This window comes from Heterocephalus glaber, unplaced genomic scaffold, assembly GCF_053883595.1.
Source record: "Heterocephalus glaber isolate CG9 unplaced genomic scaffold, H.glaber_assembly_v1.0 deba00001687, whole genome shotgun sequence".
Taxonomy (NCBI): Eukaryota; Metazoa; Chordata; class Mammalia; order Rodentia; family Bathyergidae; genus Heterocephalus; species Heterocephalus glaber.
The window spans coordinates 728465-746240 of record NW_028258412.1 but is presented as its reverse complement, the minus strand read 5'-3'; the positions used below and the strand labels follow the sequence as shown (position 1 = coordinate 746240).

The following is a 17776-nucleotide window of genomic DNA, read 5'->3' as shown; positions in this document are numbered from 1 at the left end:
TCTAGGACCTGGCACTGTTCCCATTAAGGACTCACCACTGTAAACTAAGTACAATTTACAAAACAATATGCTCTCAATGGATCAAATTAAAAATAACAACATAGCCTGCTGATGTTGACATTTACAAGCCCAAATCACCTTTCTTTGTGGGTGCATCTTGCACAGATAAAGTGATGAGCTTCTGGTTGGCTGGAAGAATGGGCCTCTCCGACTCTGCCTGCTTCCGTTTCATCTCTCGGTTGAACTGCCGCCGCTCAGCCCAAGTCCTGAATTTTTTCACAGTTACCTGCTCAAAGTCAAAACGCTTCTCCAGGTAGTTCCGAAATTCCTCTAGATCTGTCCAAGAGTTACCAAAGAACCAAATTAACTTTCCAATGTAGGAATCATGTTTCCTCAGCCCTATATGCAGGATGAGGACAGGGCTTATCAAACAGGTCCAGGCCACATGATACCTGTTTCCCTTTCCTTGTCCCTTTCAAAGGCCAAGGAAAACAAGGAATCAGGTTCCTTTACTCTGCAGTTCAAATTATTCTGGCAAGTACTTTATGAATAGATTCGTGGGATATTCTTTTATTCTAGTTGGAGCAAGAATATAAAAAATGACACACAAAAAAGAAAAACTTAATTGAAAACCCCATGGTCTTCAGGCTCTTCTCTCTGTAGCAATCCAAGGTTTCAGGAATAGCTCAGTGGTAAAACACATGCACAGCTTGCAAGAGGCCTTGAGTTCACTCCGCAGCACTGCAGTTAGTCAATTAATCAGTCAATCATCTAACTGCCAACAGCATCTGTCTGGGACCTCTATGGCTATCTCACTCTCTTACCTCTGGGGCTGATACTTCTGCATTCAGTAGTAGACCCAATGGGCTCCCTGCCTCCTTTGAGACCTCTGCGCTTATCACCCCTCTTCTCAGGCTCCTCCCCTTCCTCAGCACTAGTTCCCATCTCCCCAAACCTCTTCCAAAGCACCTTATACTCAAGAGAGTCATGAGATAGGCTGGGCAGCAACATATTGACAAGCATAATTCCTGAAAACAGGAAGTCCTCTTTGAAAGCAATCCAGCAGGTGGGCTGAAAGAAATTTGTCACCAAAGAACAGTGGCAGTTCCACCGTGCTAAAACTATGGACTGAAGGATCACCCTGATCACAAATCCAATCAGTGCCACATGAGCACATATAGTACTGAAAAAGCAAGACTTCAGGAAAGATCACACAAACAACCAGAAAGCCCAGTTGGCACTGCCAGAACTGTCTCCATTGCAGCCTTAGGCATACAGGCTTTGCAGAGCCCAGGCACAGGATCGAGGGGTACTAGATGCAGGCAGGTACTTGCAAGAGTAGGAAGATAGGCTTTCTGAACCATATAGGAGTAGACAAGCACAGCTCTCTCTACATATACAACTAGGAACTAGGAACAGTGGCCTTTGGCAGGAGGAACAAGACTCCAGGGTAGGAATGAAGCAGCTGGGTCCCAGAAATCAGGAAGGGAAGAAAGGTCCTTTGGAAAACTTACCAACTGACTCATCTTTGCACACCTCAACTTTGGCTTTCACCTGCCCCAGGGCCCCAGGGGCAGCCTCAGCCCCCAGAAGGTCCTTCTCGTCTGGGGGCCCGGAATCTGCACCCCCAGAGTCAGGCTCTTCCAAGGGGAACTCCAGCTCTGCAGATCTGCTCAGGGGCTTGATGGGGGATACTTCCCCACTGAGAGTGAAGTCAATGCTTTGCTCCCGTTCCTCATTGTCCTTCATTTTCTTATAATGTAGACAAGGGATGCTACTCAGAGGAGGGTCGTGTTTCTGTGGACAGTGACATTGCAACAGAGGTTACCAGGATGATCCCAAGAGTCTGAAAACCTGAGGCTTTTCATACGTCTCCATTTGGCTACAGTGCAACAAGTGCAGATGGGCTTGTTTTTGTCTGAGAACTGACAAGCCTAAAATGTCGCCTCTCCTACCCGAATGCTTCCTGTTCCTAAGAAGTAGGGCCTGGACCAGGTGACCACTCGAGACTCTCTGTGCAGGTACACAGGGACACCAGAGTTATGGAAGGTCATGATCCATCCATCCGGCAGCGGCTCTGTAGGTGGGCGACCACGACCTGCACAAAAGAAAACATCCTACAATCACTTTAAAAACACTTAAGACTATCACTATGGCACCTTCCACACATCAAACTGCTCCATGTTTATGTACTTATCTGGGTCTTTCTAGAGAATCTAAGTCCCTGTCTGCCTTGCTCCCTGATATATCCCCACTCTTGGGATATCATGTGGCATAAAGTAGGAACTTAGGTAAAACCATCACATGAGGAGCCCAGAATAGGGTTGTATACGACACAAGTCCTCACCCCAGGTCTTGCGTCTACCTCTGGTGAGTACTACAGACATTGGACTTCTCTCCTGCCTGTTTGTCCATAGGCATCCCAGAGATGGGGTGAACTTTGCTAATAAACTGCATGTCTGTCAGACACTGCTCCTGAGGACCATACAACTTCAGGGCTGAGGGTGTACCTCAGACGTAAAGCACTTGCCTAGCATGCAGAGGGCCTGGTTAAATTCTTAGCACCAAGAATAATTAAATAGAAGTAAAAGATTATTTCAAATTAATAAGTTCCTACATTGGTTTTAAGATACTGCTCTCAACCCCTTCCTTACTTCACAACCAATTGTAAGAAAAAGTTTCAGATTCTTTTATCTACTTGCCACTCATAGACTTGATTGCTGGGAAAAGTAAAAGGCAAATGCTTAACTATAATAATGCCCCTAAAAAGTAAATAAAAATAAAAATAAAATAATGCCAGGGCCGGGGATTTAGCTCGGTGGTTCCAGCACCTGCCTCACAAGCCAAAGCTCCTGAGTTTGATCCCTGGTACCAAAAACATAAAAAAATTAAAATAAAATAAAATGAAATAAAATAATGCCCTTTACAGGTATAGGGAGCAATATAAAATTTAGAAACTCAATGGAAAAAAAGCAAGTGAAACCTACAAAACACTACACATGATGAAAAAGGTGCCAGTGACCCTCAGAGAAAGATAATGGCACCTCTGGCCAGTTCCCACCTGAATGCCGAGCTGGTATCAGCACCTGCAAACAGTCTGATATCAGATGATGGCAAGAAGGGAGTAATGCTTATCAGAAGTGCACCCCATGACTCTACCTCCAGGGGCTGAGCCAAGATAGAGCTGCCTCACACCAGCTGAGTTAACCCAAAAGAATAAACAAAAGAAACCCAGAGCCAAGCATAAGACAGGACACAGGTTTGCCCTAACTGCTAATCTGTGACAGTGAGGGGTCATAGCCAGTCCAGCATCTGAAGAGCTCACAGCAGGGGGCAGGCAGGCCCGATCTACTGCTGACCTGTGGGCTACACGTGATGGACACAGATGTACCTACTGAGCAAGACTACTGAAACCATAAAAAGAACACAAAGGTAACCTTCCAGAGGCACCAAGATGAAGACCAGTCCTGCCTCCCACCCCAAGTTCAGTTGGTCTGCGACTGCCTATCCCCAAATCTTTTCTGCTTATCTACCACCAACACAGGCAGCAACATGTGGCACCTGGCACCGCAACTCATCCCCTCCGTGGCCCAAGGAGGGGAGCCACAGCCACCCACTTTTTCAGCCCATCTACTGATCCTGGCATCACTACCAGGACAATAACAAGTACCTCTAGGCAAGTACAGGCAGAAACCCATTCCAACTCATCCTATATGTGCCCTATATTAACAGAGCCTTGCAACATAACCCTGGGCACTTCCCTACTCCTCTCCCACTCTCTCCAAATCAAAGTTCAACTGCCTGCACCTCTAAAACATCTCCCTTCTATCCAAAGATCTTCGATCCTACCCACCTAAAGTACACACACTATGCTGTGGTACCAAGAGCTATGCTTTTAAACAAAATTCAAGTAACAACACTGACCTATTTCTTAGTGGCTTCCTGTGTCACTTAATAGAGAACCAAAACCTACAACACAACTATTACCTGCCACCTGAGCACCCACCCTTGGCCTTGGCCTTCATGTCCTCTGGCTGCTGGTCTTGGTTCTCAGTATATATCAATGTCTCCTCCTCAGAGGTCCTCTGAATAGTACTGTACATGGGCTGTATGTCTGGGTGTATCCTTGGGTCCTATTTGTTTTCCTTTCATTAGGCATCACTGTCTTGTATGTATTCAAATATGTGTATCTACCAAAACCAATGCCTGGCAACAGAGTGTTCTCAAAAGGTTTCTGTGGAAGAAACAACTGTACTTCTTTTCTTTTCTGTACTTCTTTTCTTTTCACTCTCCTTCCTTCTTCCCCTTTTTTCAATTCTGGGGGTTAAAGCCAGGGCCTTCATACAAAGCCACATCCCTAGCTCTTCATAAAATTTTGAGACAGGGTCCAGTTAAGTCATTAAGTTGCCCAGGCTGGGCTCAAACTCACAATCTTCCTGCTTTAGCCTCCCAGAATGCTGGGATTATAAGTATGCACCACCATGCATGGCCACAACTATATTTCCAATGCCTAGAAACCCCATTTCGTTACCCTGGACTTACTTTTGAGCACTGTCTTAATCTTTGTCATCATTGGCTGCACACTTGTCTCTCCATCAGATGGATGGTCACTATCTCCACCATATTTTTCCTCCATTCGCCTCTTCTTGGGAGCACAAAGGCCTTCTTCCAAGAGAGCATCCACATCATTGTCAAAGTCATCCTGCAAAACAAAGTGTTCAGATCCCACAGGCCCCAGAGGCTGTACTCCTGCACCATGGGCAAGTTTAACATTAGTGAAGACAAAGGCGCTCAGAAAAGGGGTGCTCAGGGAGTCTCAGTGTGCCCTGATGGCACATAATCTGAAAAAAAACAAAAATAAAAACCAGGATGAAATGACAAGTGAAATCAACACGCCTGGTCCAGGTACACACCCCGTCAAAAAAGACCTCTCAGCATACCTGCCAACTCAAGTTGGAAAGAGGATATGAGGCCAAATGTCAGCCAAACTTTTCAGTTAGAAACATTAAAAATCCTTACATGTTTCTCTTCTCAATATTAAAATTATTCAACCAGACAAGAGGTTGGGCTTTTTAAAAATTACTCTGCTTTCAAAAGATGAGACCATTCCCAAACTTTTCTTAGGATTTTGCTCAGAGCCCTCTAGACAGAGGAGTTGCCAACATACCTCATAGGAGAAATTCAAGGCCTCTTCATCCACTCTGTCTCTTTGAACGATTGCTTTAGCGGTGAACCCGCCTGCTCCTTCTTCATCTAGCTCCAAATTGTCAGTAAAATCTTCTAACTCATCGAGCACTGCATACTCCACTCTCTTTTCCTGATCCAGCTCATTCTCCTCATCCTTCTTATCCGCACTGTCACCCCCTACGCCTACCCCATTACCAACACTCCCACCAAAGGGACAAGCATGCACGTCTCCACTGACAGGACTAAGGAGCAGACTGCATTCGGCCCGAGTGTCGTGCTCCACTCCTGTGTACAGCACCTTCCTGTCCTTACTCCTGCAGCTCTCAGTAAAGCTCACACTAATCTTTACATCCTTAAGCAACTTAAGGTCAGGGGAAAACTTCCGGACCGCAGGTGCGTGCCGGGCAGTGCGCGGGCTGTGGCCACTACAGTTCGGGTCTATGAGGAGGCGGCCCTTAGAGAAGGATCCTTTGGAGAGAAGAGAAGCTCCGTAGAAGTTGAATGGGTCCTCGGCAGGGGATTCGGACTGTCCATCACCACCAGAGCCAACGTCCATTACCTCTGCATCACTGGACGTTTGCAGGGGAGGTGGTGGAGACTGTTCACAGGGCAGCTCTTGGAAAGGGCAAGCTCGGTTCTCCATCATCGCTTCTCCTGCGGGCTCACGCGGGAGAGGAGAGGGACTCTCATACGTTTCCATATTAAAAGCAGTTAAGACTATTTTAAAAGACCAGTTTTAAAACACCTTACATAAATCTATACAGCTAACATGCACAAGTCCGTCGAGACCCGGTGCCGTCCTGCCCGCGCTGTGCACACTGGCTGCTTAGTCAAGCTGGCCACATTGCTCTTTTCATTAATGTAGACAGCTTTTAGAACCACTGCCTCAATTATTGGAAATCACAATGCACTCAGCTTAAAAGACTGACGACTAAGTGAGTCTGTCTTCATGCCAAAGTGGCACCTCTCTTCTTCCACCTGCAAAGAAATTTAAAAATATCATCACAAAATGACAGTAACTTTGCACTTCCCTGGTACCAAGAGTCAAGCACTATTAACAGCGTAGTAAAGTGCTTAAAATAATAATGCCAACAAGGACCTTTTATATATCAGAACAAACTTTTAACTGTTTTTCTTTAGAACCTAAATTATAAATGAAGTTCCAAGTTAAAACATTTTATTAACTGTCCACTTTAATTTCTACTTCAGAAGCACAAAAACAATCTTAAGACTCAAAGGGAATTAAAAACAAAAAACAAAAAAAACACAAAACTTCACTGTAGCATTCCCCTAACTCAGCCTATCAGGTAAGCAAGCATGCAGTGGGACACACAAAGTGTATGGCTTCCCTCAGGCCATCAGAGCGACATCGATCCACTCACCTGCAAGGGTTGGGTCAGTCAGAGGGCAAGCATGAGACCCTCAGCTCAACTCTGAGGCACTAGAGGCCTCAGAGATATGGCCAGGCACTCTGCTACCCAGGGACCCCCTCTCCTGGGCCCACGTGGACAGGACAGTGATGCAGCGTGCTGAGGTCACCAGAGAGATGGCAGCATAGTTCTGTTACCAATAGAGGAAAGGGGCAGGTGGCTGGTTGGGAAGGGAGCCTTCCAGAATTTTAGGGGATGCTGCAGAAGCAAGTATGAGCCAAAATACAGAGTCTTGGATACCTTGAGCCTAACTCCATCCTGGGGCCAATAAACTACCAAGCATGAAGCAACTGTTATCAGAAAGAAGACTCAGCTGTGCCAGTGACAGACAACTGTGCCCTTCTATGGGTAAAGTACTCCAAGCCAGAGGACAAAGGTATGAAAGAGGCTCTGGAGACACCAAGAACTGATTGTACTTGTGGACCTAATGTGATGGATAGCAGAGAAAAGAGGAATCTGAGGTGAGGGAAGCTTCTCCCTTGGAGGGACACACACATTCCAGAATCCAGGCAGGAGCCTAGAGAGGAGGATAGAGGGATGCTCCAGGTCTGACAGGTGCCAAAGCCACATCTCTGGAACCCTGACTACCCCAGGAAGGTCTGCTGGCCAGATCACATTAACAAGGAGATAAATGCCAAAACCATAGGAGGAGAGTGACCAGAGTGGGAAGGTTGCCAACTCTAGGAAGCTTCACTACTGAAGAAGCACAGAAAAGAGATGACACAAGGTGGAAAACCAGGTCAAAGGGAATAACCAGAAAACCCAAATGTCCCTATGACGACCGTCAGCAAACCAGAAGCACATGCAGGCAGGCAGGTAGACAGACACACCCACACACACGTGCATGTATGCACACGTGCACACACACACACATGCATATATACTCCCACACCACGCAAACACACATGCACATGCCATCATGCACATGGGTAGATACACACACATGGGTACAGGCCACACCCACAGGTGGCAGCTCAATAAGTAAACAATCATGTATATAACTCATATACTGAAGACCCCAGAAAAAACAGGAGGCAGCAGACATCTGTTTAAGAAGTTCACAGAGAAAGGATGGTAGTTGTACTTTGAAGAGGACACAACATAAAATCCAGAGACTTGTTCAGGTTAAATTAACTCAATTAAATATTCACTGATTGTCTCTTCTGAGGGAGATGCTATCACAAAGAGACACAGTTGGAAAGGCAATGACCACTATACTGTCATTCTATTTTTTAAATCCTAGGATGGTCCAATGTTTCCGAATTCAATAGGAATTTAACAAAATACTCCCCCAAAATGTGTCCATCAAAGGTGGTTAGGATAGAAAGAGATAAACAGAGATAATGACAGAGAAAAGCAGCAATCATTACACTAAAGAGGCTGCAGCTAGGCTGGCATGAAGGACACCAAAAGGGTAAAGGCTGGTTTCCTGGCAACCAAGAAAGACCACACTCAGTGCTATAGACTTCAAGTAAGATCATGACCAGACTCCCAGAACCTGGCAGGTGTGCAGAGACACTAGGCAGTCAATGTTTGAAGAAGACCCAGGAGCTAGGGATTGGAGATAAAGGGCAGTACAGGATTGGGGAAGCCTGCGGCATGACTGCATGTGAAAAGCTAAGAAAACAACCAACTTAAACTCACAAAACAAAGATGACAATAGGGCCAAAAAAGGGCCCTGAAAAGACGGATAACATGAGGCCCCTGAACCCTGGGAAAGGAGTGTGCTCCTGGAGGAGAAGGAAAGCTGCCCAACCTCTGGGCTCGGCGGTGGGTACTACTGGGCAAATTCCTTACTCTCTATCTATATACTTTCTCTACTCACAAGTATTTGCTGAATGCCTTCCACAAGACATACACACCATTCTAGATGCAGCAAACACAAGACAGACAAAAACCCTGCCCCACAGAGCTCACATTTTAGCAGTGAAGATGAACAAGTAACAGCTAACAAAAGCATCTATCACGTCACATGCTGAGAAGTGTTCAAACTAAAACAAAGTGAGGAAGGGGGTGGGGAAGGGGAGGCAGATTTCAAAACGGTGGTGAGAGAAGGCCTCACAGCCACTGTCTCCCTGAAGGCAGGGAGCCAGGTGGGTAGTAGGGATAGAAGGAGGGGAGATTCCTGGCGACACCTGGAGGAAAAGCAAAGGTGCTGGAGCAGAAGTGTGCTGTAGCCACGCTAGGGCCGTATACAGAGTGACAACAGACCAGGTCAGCCTGACTTTGGCTTTTATCTTTTTTGTTTGTTTTTGGGTACTGGGAATTGAACTCACAACCTTGCACTTGTGAGGCAGGCACGATGGCACTAAGCTAAATCTCTGGCCCTTTGGCTTTTATCTTGACAGATGGGCCACTGGACAGGAGGATCTAAACAGTGACATCACATGATCCAAGGATAGAATTCACCCCTCAGCCAGCCAGTGGTCAGAACACTTTATGCACTCCAAGTCACCCAGTTCTCATACAGCACAGACAGTAAGGTTAAGCATAGACTAAACAACTTGCTCCAAGTGACACAGCTAGGAAGTGGTGCATCTGTCATCCAGGCAAGCTAGCCTGAGTCTATCTACACTGCCTCAGTTTTCTACTATCTTATGGTTTAAAGAAACATTTTGTGTCCAGAAAAACTATAAGTGGATGGAAGAGGGACCAAAAGTGAAAGCAAAGAGAATTAAGACACTCCCCAGGTAACTTAGACCACAACATTCAATTCAAACTGCAGAGAAACAATTGTTGGAAACAAAAGATGAGCTGACAGGGTATCCTGAGGGATGCATGAAGGAGTAAGAAAGAGAGGGATCGAGGTGACTTTAGAAAAGCACAAGGTGTGGAAAGGGGACTGAAGTTTGATTTGGACACAGCTCCCTGGCATCAAAGTAACACATGATGGCATCAAAGTAATATGTGATGGCTGTGTGTGATGGTACAGGCCTATAATCTCAGCACTTGAGAGGCTGAGACAGGAGGATAGCTATGAGTTGAAGGCCAGCCTAGGCTACATAGTGAGTTCAAGGCCATTCTGAACTACATAGTGAGACCCTGTCTCAAACTTCCACCCCCACACACGCACACTGAAAATAAGATGTGATGATGTGGAAAAGGCAGTTAGAAGTGTGAGGCTCAGAAGGGAGGTCAAGAGCTGCAGATGAAGATGGTAATTGAAAGATGTCAAGAAAAGTTGGCATTAAACCCAATAGGCTGTATGAGATCACATGGGAAGGGAGCTATGACAAAGAGAAGGCTAAAACTGAGCAAACCAGTCAAAATCATTTTCCCATCTCAAGGTTACAGTAAGACTTATAAAATAACCTTTGGAAAATCCTCTAAACTGTGCCTGGCCATGCAGAGCTCAAAGGGTGATTCTCTACTCTTCAGTCCTACTGCTGCTTCAGCTGATTGAATATAACTTTGCCTTGCCAACTGGACTATGAGCCAACAGCACACCCACAGCAGGCTCCCTGGGCCTCAGCACAAGTAAACCCAATCCAACACACTCCTTGGTTGGAGTCTCCTTGCTGGGCAGGCATCAAGCACTGGCTGTGGTGTCCAGCACTGTGGCTGTAGTCTTTCACTCAAGCATCTCCCTGAGGCTTTCCCCGCTCAACACAGCAGAAGTATGACCTCATCCATTCCTTTTGTCATCCTCTCAAGGACTTCACATCCTGCACTCACAGGTGGCACTCACTCTGTATCCCTGACTGGTCATTCAGTCCCTTTTATAAATGATGGCTTGCAGTGGGGTTTGAGGCACTCCTATAACTGAAACTCCAGTCTGTGGCCAGCAAACAGAGGTCCCTTGCCAAGTGATTGGCCTCCAATAGTCGATAGCCCTAGATGGGACTGCTATGCATCAGGTAACAAGGTACATGCAGGCATGCAAAGGGAAATCAAATTCCTACCATGAGCAACCCAAGTCCATCGGATGATACTTGACAGGTATCGCTGTCAACAGGTTGCCACCTTCCATTTATTTCTATCACGTTTATTGTTACCGTAAAACCACATCCTGATTATCTAAGTGACACTCAATCCGCGAGTATTTGAAGATTTAAGCGATTTTTCAGATTTTCCAAACTATGTTAAAGCAGGCAGGATCCTGGCCGAGCACTGTTCCATTCATGCCTTTCCCGCCTGAAGGCGATGCTACGGCTTCAGATCACCGGGCGAGTGGTCTCCTCAACCAGGCGTGAGGACAGCACGAGCACTGGCGAAACCTGGACCTGGGGCCCGCCCCCCAGCTCCTCCAGCCGGGTCCCAGGACCCGGCCCCTGCCCTATGTTCTTTGCTTCCTGGGATGCCCGCTGCCCGCGGCCACGTTGCCTCACAAAGGCCAGAACACCACATGGCCTGGCCCGCCTCGTGCCCCCGCCCCGCCCCTCGCCTGGGCCCACATCCTTGGCCCGGGAGGGAGAAAGGGAGAGAAGGGCGCGCCTTCTCGCAGGCCGCGGGCGCCCGCCCTCCAGCCCGCGGGGCGCCCCTCGCGCCCCGCACCTACCTGCGGCGCCCGCGGCCTGCCCGAGCCGCCTGCTGCCCGACCAAAGCAGAGACCTTCAACACTTCGCCGCCGCCGCACCGGCAAGGCCCCCAAGCTCTCCGGTCGGCGGGACCCGCCTGCCGCGCCGGGAGAGCGGAGGGCGGGCCTTTGCAGCGCGCGGCCAATCCCCAAGCGCAGCCACCAACATTGGAAGAGCCGCAGAGCGGGCTGCGGAGGCCGCCAATCGGCAACGGGAGGCGCGCATGGCCGCTGCGCGCAGCCCAATAGCTAGGCTGCGCGGGCGGGACCAGGCGCCGAAGCCTGGGCTGCGCTAACGGTAAGCCGCCGGGGCGGGGTCGGCGCGCGGAGTGCGGCGGCCGCGGGGAGAGCCGGGAGAGAGCAGGGAGCACGGAGGATGCCGGGAGTAGGGGAGTGTGTGATGCGGTGGATCCCGGAAACCACGAGCGCGAAGGCTGCCGGGAGCTGAGCTGCCGACGCGCTGTGTTGCACGGCCTCTAGTTAAAAGCATTAGTTGGTCAGTCACTTTTATTTTATTTTATTTTTTTGGTACTGGGGATCGAACTCGGGTCCTTGAGCTTGCGCAGCAGGCGGCGAAACCACTGAGCCAAATCCCCGGCCCAAGTCACTTTTAAAAACTCAAGCATGCTCAACTGTCTGGCACTTTGCATTTGCTAATACGACATCCAGAGCCTCAAAAAAAGGATGATGTGAGTAAATGAAGAGTCAGCTTTCTTAGATTAGCATTCGGCAATAAATGTAGAGGGAATCTAGATTTCCCATTGGGCTGGCATCTCAGTAATTGCTGCTGAACACAGAACTTATGGGTGTTTTATTTTAGTGCTTTAAAAAATAGTGGGCCAAACCAGGCACGTACAAACTTAGCAAACTGTACACTTTAAATATGTGTTAGAGGGCCAGGGATCTAGCTCAGTGGTGCCGAAGCCTGCCTCGCAAGTGCAAGGTCCCGAGTTCAATCCCCGGTACCAAGAAAAAAATGTGTTAGAGTGCATATTATGCCTCAACAGAAGTGAAAAACATGGACGGTAATACGATGGGCCTCCTGAGGGCATATTCACTTATTGATATTTCTGCCCAAAAAAGGCAAAACCTGATAGAAGAAAGAGCAAAAACAAAAGGAGCATTCTGTAAAGTTACCAGCCAGTTTTTTTGGGGGGGGGGGGGTGGTACCGGGGATCGAACTCAGGTCCTTGCGCTTGCGCAGCAGGCGGCGAAACCACTGAGCTAAATCCCCGGCCCAGCCATTTTTTTTTTTTCAAAAGTGTCAATATCATTAAAGACAGTGGAGCCATCTGTGAATAAAAGAGAATCATCTAAATGCAATGTGGAACTCAGACCCTGAATATGGGATCTTGGCTCAGAAAAGGGACATTAGTGGGACAACTGGGAAACTTCAAATACAGCCTCTTGACTCAGTATTCTGTGAAATCTCCTAGACCTATTTGTGGACTTCCTTGTATGTTCTAGGTTATTTGTTTTGTTCTTGGTTTTTGCAGTGCTGAGAATTCAACCAGGGCCTTGCACATGCTAGGCAAACGGTCTACCACTGAGCTACATCCAGTTTTTCTTCCACTGAGCTACATACATTTTTAACATAGAACTTTGCTAAATCAGTTTGGCAAAACCCCCTCCCATCTTTGCTACCTGATCAGGTTCCTCATTTCTTCTGCCCCCCACCATGTCAGATCACCTGGCTTGCCTTTGGCAATAATCTTGTTTGGTCAGTTTAGCCAGAATCATTCCTTATCTCTCTTCTCATCATGTTAGGCTAGTGCTGTACCATTGAGCTACATCCCTAGCCAACAACAGACTTGTCTCACAACTCTACAGGCTGGAAGTCTGAGATCCAGCTGGCAGCAAGGTCATGACTGTGCCTCCTTTGATAGCTCTAGGGAGGTTCCAATCCAAGCCTATCTCCCAGAACCCAGTTCATCCCTGGGTGGTGCAGCAGAACTCCAGACACTGTTGTCTCTGTGTGTGTGCCTGCCTCCAAGTTCCCTTTCACAGAAGGACATTGGTCATGTTGCATTAGGGCCTAGCCTAGGGACCCATTTTATCTCTGGAATGACCTTGTCTCCAAATACGGTCACCCTCTGAGATACTGGTGGTTAAAACGCTAAAATATTTGGGGGGGGGCGGGGTTTACAACTCAACCCCTAACAATGCAATCTATATCTTGGGATGCCCATTCCTCAGGAGGTCCAAACCACTGGGAAGCCCCAGGCAGGCTGGGAACCGAGGGGCCCATGACAAGACTTACAAAGCTTTCCTGGGCATGTCCAGTCCTAGAGTAGAGGCAAACATCTGGGGATGCTCTGCATGAGGGCAGTGTGCCTGGTCAGGGTGGGTGCTGGCATAGAACAAGGGTATAGGACATAGGGTGGACAACTGAGGCAGATGGAGGAAGCTGGCAGTAGGGTAGTAACCCCAGGTGGGAGCCCATCATCCTGACTCTGCCAGACATGTGTGGGACTTGAGACTGCAGTTTCCTCACAGGCCTGGGGCAGAGAAAATGGGCCTCTGTTCCTCCCCAGATGAGCCAGCGATTCATCATACACAGGCTGGGACACCTCAGTGCAGGTCTATATCCACTCTGTGCACATTGCTCTGGGTGCTATGTTCTGAATGGCCAAGTCAGGGATCAACTGTAGAGGCAGAAGGAAGCCTTGGGCTGAGCATTAGATATGCGGGACATAAGCTTGGCCAGGGCTGGGGACTTCAGCTCCTGAGTACCAGGACTAAGGCAGACTTCTTCCTGCCATTCACATGCCTCTCCCTCTCAGGATTCCTTTTTTTTTTTTTTTTTAGGTACTGGGAATCGAACTCGGGTCCTTGTGCTTGCACAGCAGGCGGCAAAACCACTGAGCTAAATCCCTGGCCCAGGATTCCTCTTAATAATCCCTTGTATTAAGTGATTTGCCCTGTAAACAGCACCTAATTTCCACACACACAAGCTCCCTTGTGCCCCAGCCTCTGCCCACAAACAGATGGTCCACCTGACTCACAGGCTTCATCATGATGGAAGACAAAAGGAAGAAGAAAGAGCCTCATATAGGCAGCTGTACCACCACAGGTCCTCTCATCACCATCACACAAAGTAAAGACCTTGAAACACACTCGTCACAGACTCAAAGCTTTATTATCCATAGCTCACAGAAGTTCAGACTCCTATGAAGCTCAACTCTCCAAGAAGGAGAAGGGAGACAGCAAGGGTTAGTTAAGTCCCCTTGCTGAGACAGGCCTGCTCAGAGCCCTCAATGCTCACCCGGATAAGGAAGGGCCTAGAAGTCCCCAGCACACGCTCACTTGCCCTCCCTGGCGGGAATGACCAGTGTGCATGGGACCCCTGGTGCACACAGAACCTCCCAGGATACGTGGGATACCTACACCATCCTAAAACCATCCAGTGTACATGAAACTACCCCATGTACACAGGAACCCCTGGCACATGCAGGGTCACTGGATATCTAAGGCTGTGCTTCAGTTGTGAAAATGGGTTTTTCTTATGTCTTCTTTGTGCTCCAAGTTCCAAATGTGGCCTGTCTCCTCTGCAGAAGGAGGTCTGATTGTCAGGAACTGAACTACAGTTGTACTCTGTGCTCCCAGGAAAGAAAAGGCCCATTTAAACAAAAGCTTACCACTGCCACTTGACCAGAGCAAAGACCTACTGGCTAGAAGTCCATGTGTGGTAAGAGGTGCTCCTCTGCCTGCATACCCCACGTGTGCATTTGTGTGCACCTATCCATGTACACATGTGCGTGTGTATGACAATAAATGTGTTAACACGTGCCCTATATGTGTATGTGTATGCCTATGCACACAGGCAGGGTAGACCCAGGTACATTCTCAATGTATGACATACCTGGGCCTTCCCAGCCCTAGCATCAGACTCTGTCACTCACCATTGGCACAAAGGCAGGCCCTAAGCTAGGTACAGGGACATGGACAGGTAACACACAGATCAGAGGGCCCTGGGCCTGGAGGACACTGGCTGAGTCATGGGCAGTGCAGTATGGCCATGAAGATTCTAGTCCACACTGGCCTTGAGGCAAGGCCTCCCAGGAGCCCTGTTAGCTCTGTAGCATGAACTCATAGGTGTTCGTCTCCCAGCAGGAGGGATCCTTGTCCAGCATGCTGCGTTCTGTGAAGGTCACCTGGCCATTTGCATCCACAAGGATAATGGTGTTGGTTCTGAAAGACAATGATCTCTATACAGCCCTTGGTGCCAGTCCTAATTGTCAGAGCCACAGCTGAGGTAGAATGAACAAGCCCACCAAGCCTTGGCCCTGTACTAGGCCCTCAGTTTCAGCCTAAAGGGGGTCATAGATGAACAGCAGCATTAACCTTGGGGTCATGAAGGAGCTTGTCAGGGGCATCTGGGCTCCCTAGCTGGCTCTCTAAGCCCACAATGGTTGGGTCTTGTTGCCTCTACTCTGAAACACCACCAGCCTGCCCTGCCTTCCCTCTTCAGCAAGAGCCCTCCCTGCCTGCTTGCTTGCCACATTCATAGGGCAACTGCTAGGTTTACCACTTACCTACCTACTCAGAGGACCCCAAAGTCCAGACACTTAGCCACTGTTCGTTCTTCCAAGAAGTCAAGCTTTCAACTACTGGGGGCCCACACCTTACCTTCCTGGAAAACCCCCTTCTGTCCCCTTCCTCCCCCAGCTCCCCAGCAAAGCCAGGTGGCCCCCTGCTAACACTCAGCACACCTTCTCTCCCACCCAGTCTTCCCCATTGTGGGAGGTTCTTCATGTGTTTTGTTTTTGTTGTTTTGTTTTGTTTTAGAGACAGGTTCTCACTATGTAATTCAGGGTGGCCTTGAACTCACTATGTAACCCAAGCTGGCTTTGAACTCCTGGGAAATATTCCTGCCTCAGCCTCCAGAGGGCTAGGATCACAGGTGTGTGCCACCACACCCAGCTTGGGGGGTTCTTTATGTTGTGATACCTGTCTCCCATGGAAAAAAAGGTGGATACACACACACACAAATGAACAGTCTGCAGCCATACCTAAGAATGTAACCCATGGGCCCTAGAATGTCAGTACCAGGGCATCTATCCACCGGGATCTGCCAAGAACAACACAGATACTACCCTGGCTCTCTAGTGGCTGTATATTGGCTCCTCACTGGAAGAGGACATGATCAAATACCAATAGCCTATCTCACAGACTTAGAGAAAGTAATCCTAAAATTCATTTGGAACCAGAAGAGACCTAGAATAGCAAAAGCAATTCTGGGCAACAAAGGCAAAGCAGGGAGCATCACAATCCCTGACTTTGAAGGGGATAACACATGGGCCCCACCTAGGACACAGTGGAAACCTCAAGGACCTCAAACCTGAGAGCTGGCAGTCATTTATGTATGGTCTACTCACCACTCACAGCCAAGTGTAGACAGGGCAGAGGCTCTAGAATCCATTCAGCTAGGGAAGGAATCTGGCCCTAGTGAGCCGTGAGTGTAGGGAAGCTGTTTCTTTGCCATTCTCTCCAGCCTCAGAGGTGAGGTGCCCATCATCCCCATGCCCACCATACCTGGTGCCATAGCCTGGGCAGCGCACACACACAGCTGCATACTTGTTCAGTAGGGGCTGTATATACTCCTGGCCCTGGTCCTCAATGGCTGGGTCTGGCAGCTGTCTGGAAGAAGAGAGGAAAAGGGTAGCCATCAGTCCCTCTGCTGCCTATCCATAGCCCCATGTAGCTGGGTGGCCTAACAGCCTCGAGGTTCCTGAGGAGCACCTTGGCCTTGAACAGGCTGTGCAGAACCATAAGGGTTGTTGTATCTTCATTGCTGCTTGGTGCTTCATACCTATGTTAACCTTCCGCATTGGACTCCATCATTAAGCCCAGCCAGCTAGATGCCACACACTTTATGGCTCCCCCTAGAGTTGACCTGTGGGAATCTATCTGCGTGACAGGAGTCTGCTTGAGCCCCAAGACTTCCCAGTCACCACAACAGGCAGCAGAGTTGCAGGCATCAATGAGAGCAGCCAAGGAACATCACAGAACTCCCCAGGATGACACAGTGACCAACCACTATGTGTACTGATTGGTGAGAAGGTGGCTGGACGGGGAGGCCAGTAGGGCTCCCCAAAGGGATAGTAATGCTCAGGCTGAAGGATGATACCATGGCACACAGGAGAGGGAGGTGCAGAGGAGAGGGAGGATGAGCAGGGGGAAGGAAGGGACCCCAGGAAATCATGGTGGGGGCATTTCTCTGAGGAGCTGCTAGAGCAGTAGAGCTCAGGGAAGTGGCAGTAGACACTGGATCATCTGGGCAGGAAGGTGGACAGCTTAAAAGGGAAGGGGAGGAACGTGGGGCTGCACGTGAGACCAAAGCCAGCTTGACAAACAGAGACCCCCTGCTGGGATGGCCAAGACTTAGATGCCCCATGTGTGAGGATGTCCCATTGCTACTTGTGGTGCCTCAAAGCCTCCAGGCCAGGAAGCATGTGGGGGTGACCCTAAACCCAGGGACAGGTACATTTGTGCCCAATGTTCAACCTAGATCACTGGGGAGACATATGGGAAGTTCTGTCCCCATCCAGAGCAGCCCTGAGCCTGGCTTCTCAATTCCATGGCTCTTCCCCGCTGGGACTTTCTGAACGTCCAGAACCTCCAAGAATTTCCAACTGCCCTT

The 17776-nt window shown here is 48.8% G+C and overlaps 2 protein-coding genes and 1 long non-coding RNA gene across 15 annotated transcripts in view; 1 reads left to right on the top strand and 2 right to left on the bottom strand.

The window, feature by feature from the left end:
* Dgcr8 (DGCR8 microprocessor complex subunit) overlaps positions 1-11273 on the bottom strand; it is a 32414-nt gene extending 21141 nt beyond the window's left edge. Inside the window, exons 1-7 of one of the 3 annotated variants that reach the window (XM_004843287.4) lie at positions 11116-11271; positions 6570-6747; positions 5168-6165; positions 4543-4702; positions 1956-2098; positions 1515-1797; positions 139-336 (exon numbers count right to left, since the gene is read on the bottom strand). In XM_004843287.4, the coding sequence (XP_004843344.1) occupies positions 139-336; positions 1515-1797; positions 1956-2098; positions 4543-4702; positions 5168-5887 (1504 nt within the window). In that variant the 5' untranslated portion in view covers positions 5888-6165; positions 6570-6747; positions 11116-11271. Of the gene's footprint in view, positions 1-138; positions 337-1514; positions 1798-1955; positions 2099-4542; positions 4703-5167; positions 6748-11115 lie in introns of all 3 variants that reach the window. The other 2 variants (XM_087198594.1, XM_004843288.4) reach the window with 2 other exon arrangements.
* A 178-nt stretch (positions 11274-11451) lies between these two features.
* On the top strand, positions 11452-14921 carry LOC106009323 (uncharacterized). The gene is made up of 2 exons (XR_001183382.3): positions 11452-11822; positions 13942-14921. It is a non-coding gene; the product is annotated as an uncharacterized LOC106009323 (long non-coding RNA).
* The window catches only part of Tango2 (transport and golgi organization 2 homolog), a 39354-nt gene continuing 35831 nt past the window's right edge, over positions 14254-17776 (bottom strand). For all 11 annotated transcript variants that reach the window (XM_004843280.3, XM_087198618.1, XM_087198617.1 and 8 more), the window contains 2 exons: positions 16669-16773; positions 14254-15324 (listed from right to left, as the gene is read on the bottom strand). In XM_004843280.3, the coding sequence (XP_004843337.2) occupies positions 15204-15324; positions 16669-16773 (226 nt within the window). In that variant the 3' untranslated portion in view covers positions 14254-15203. The remainder of the gene's footprint in view (positions 15325-16668; positions 16774-17776) is intronic.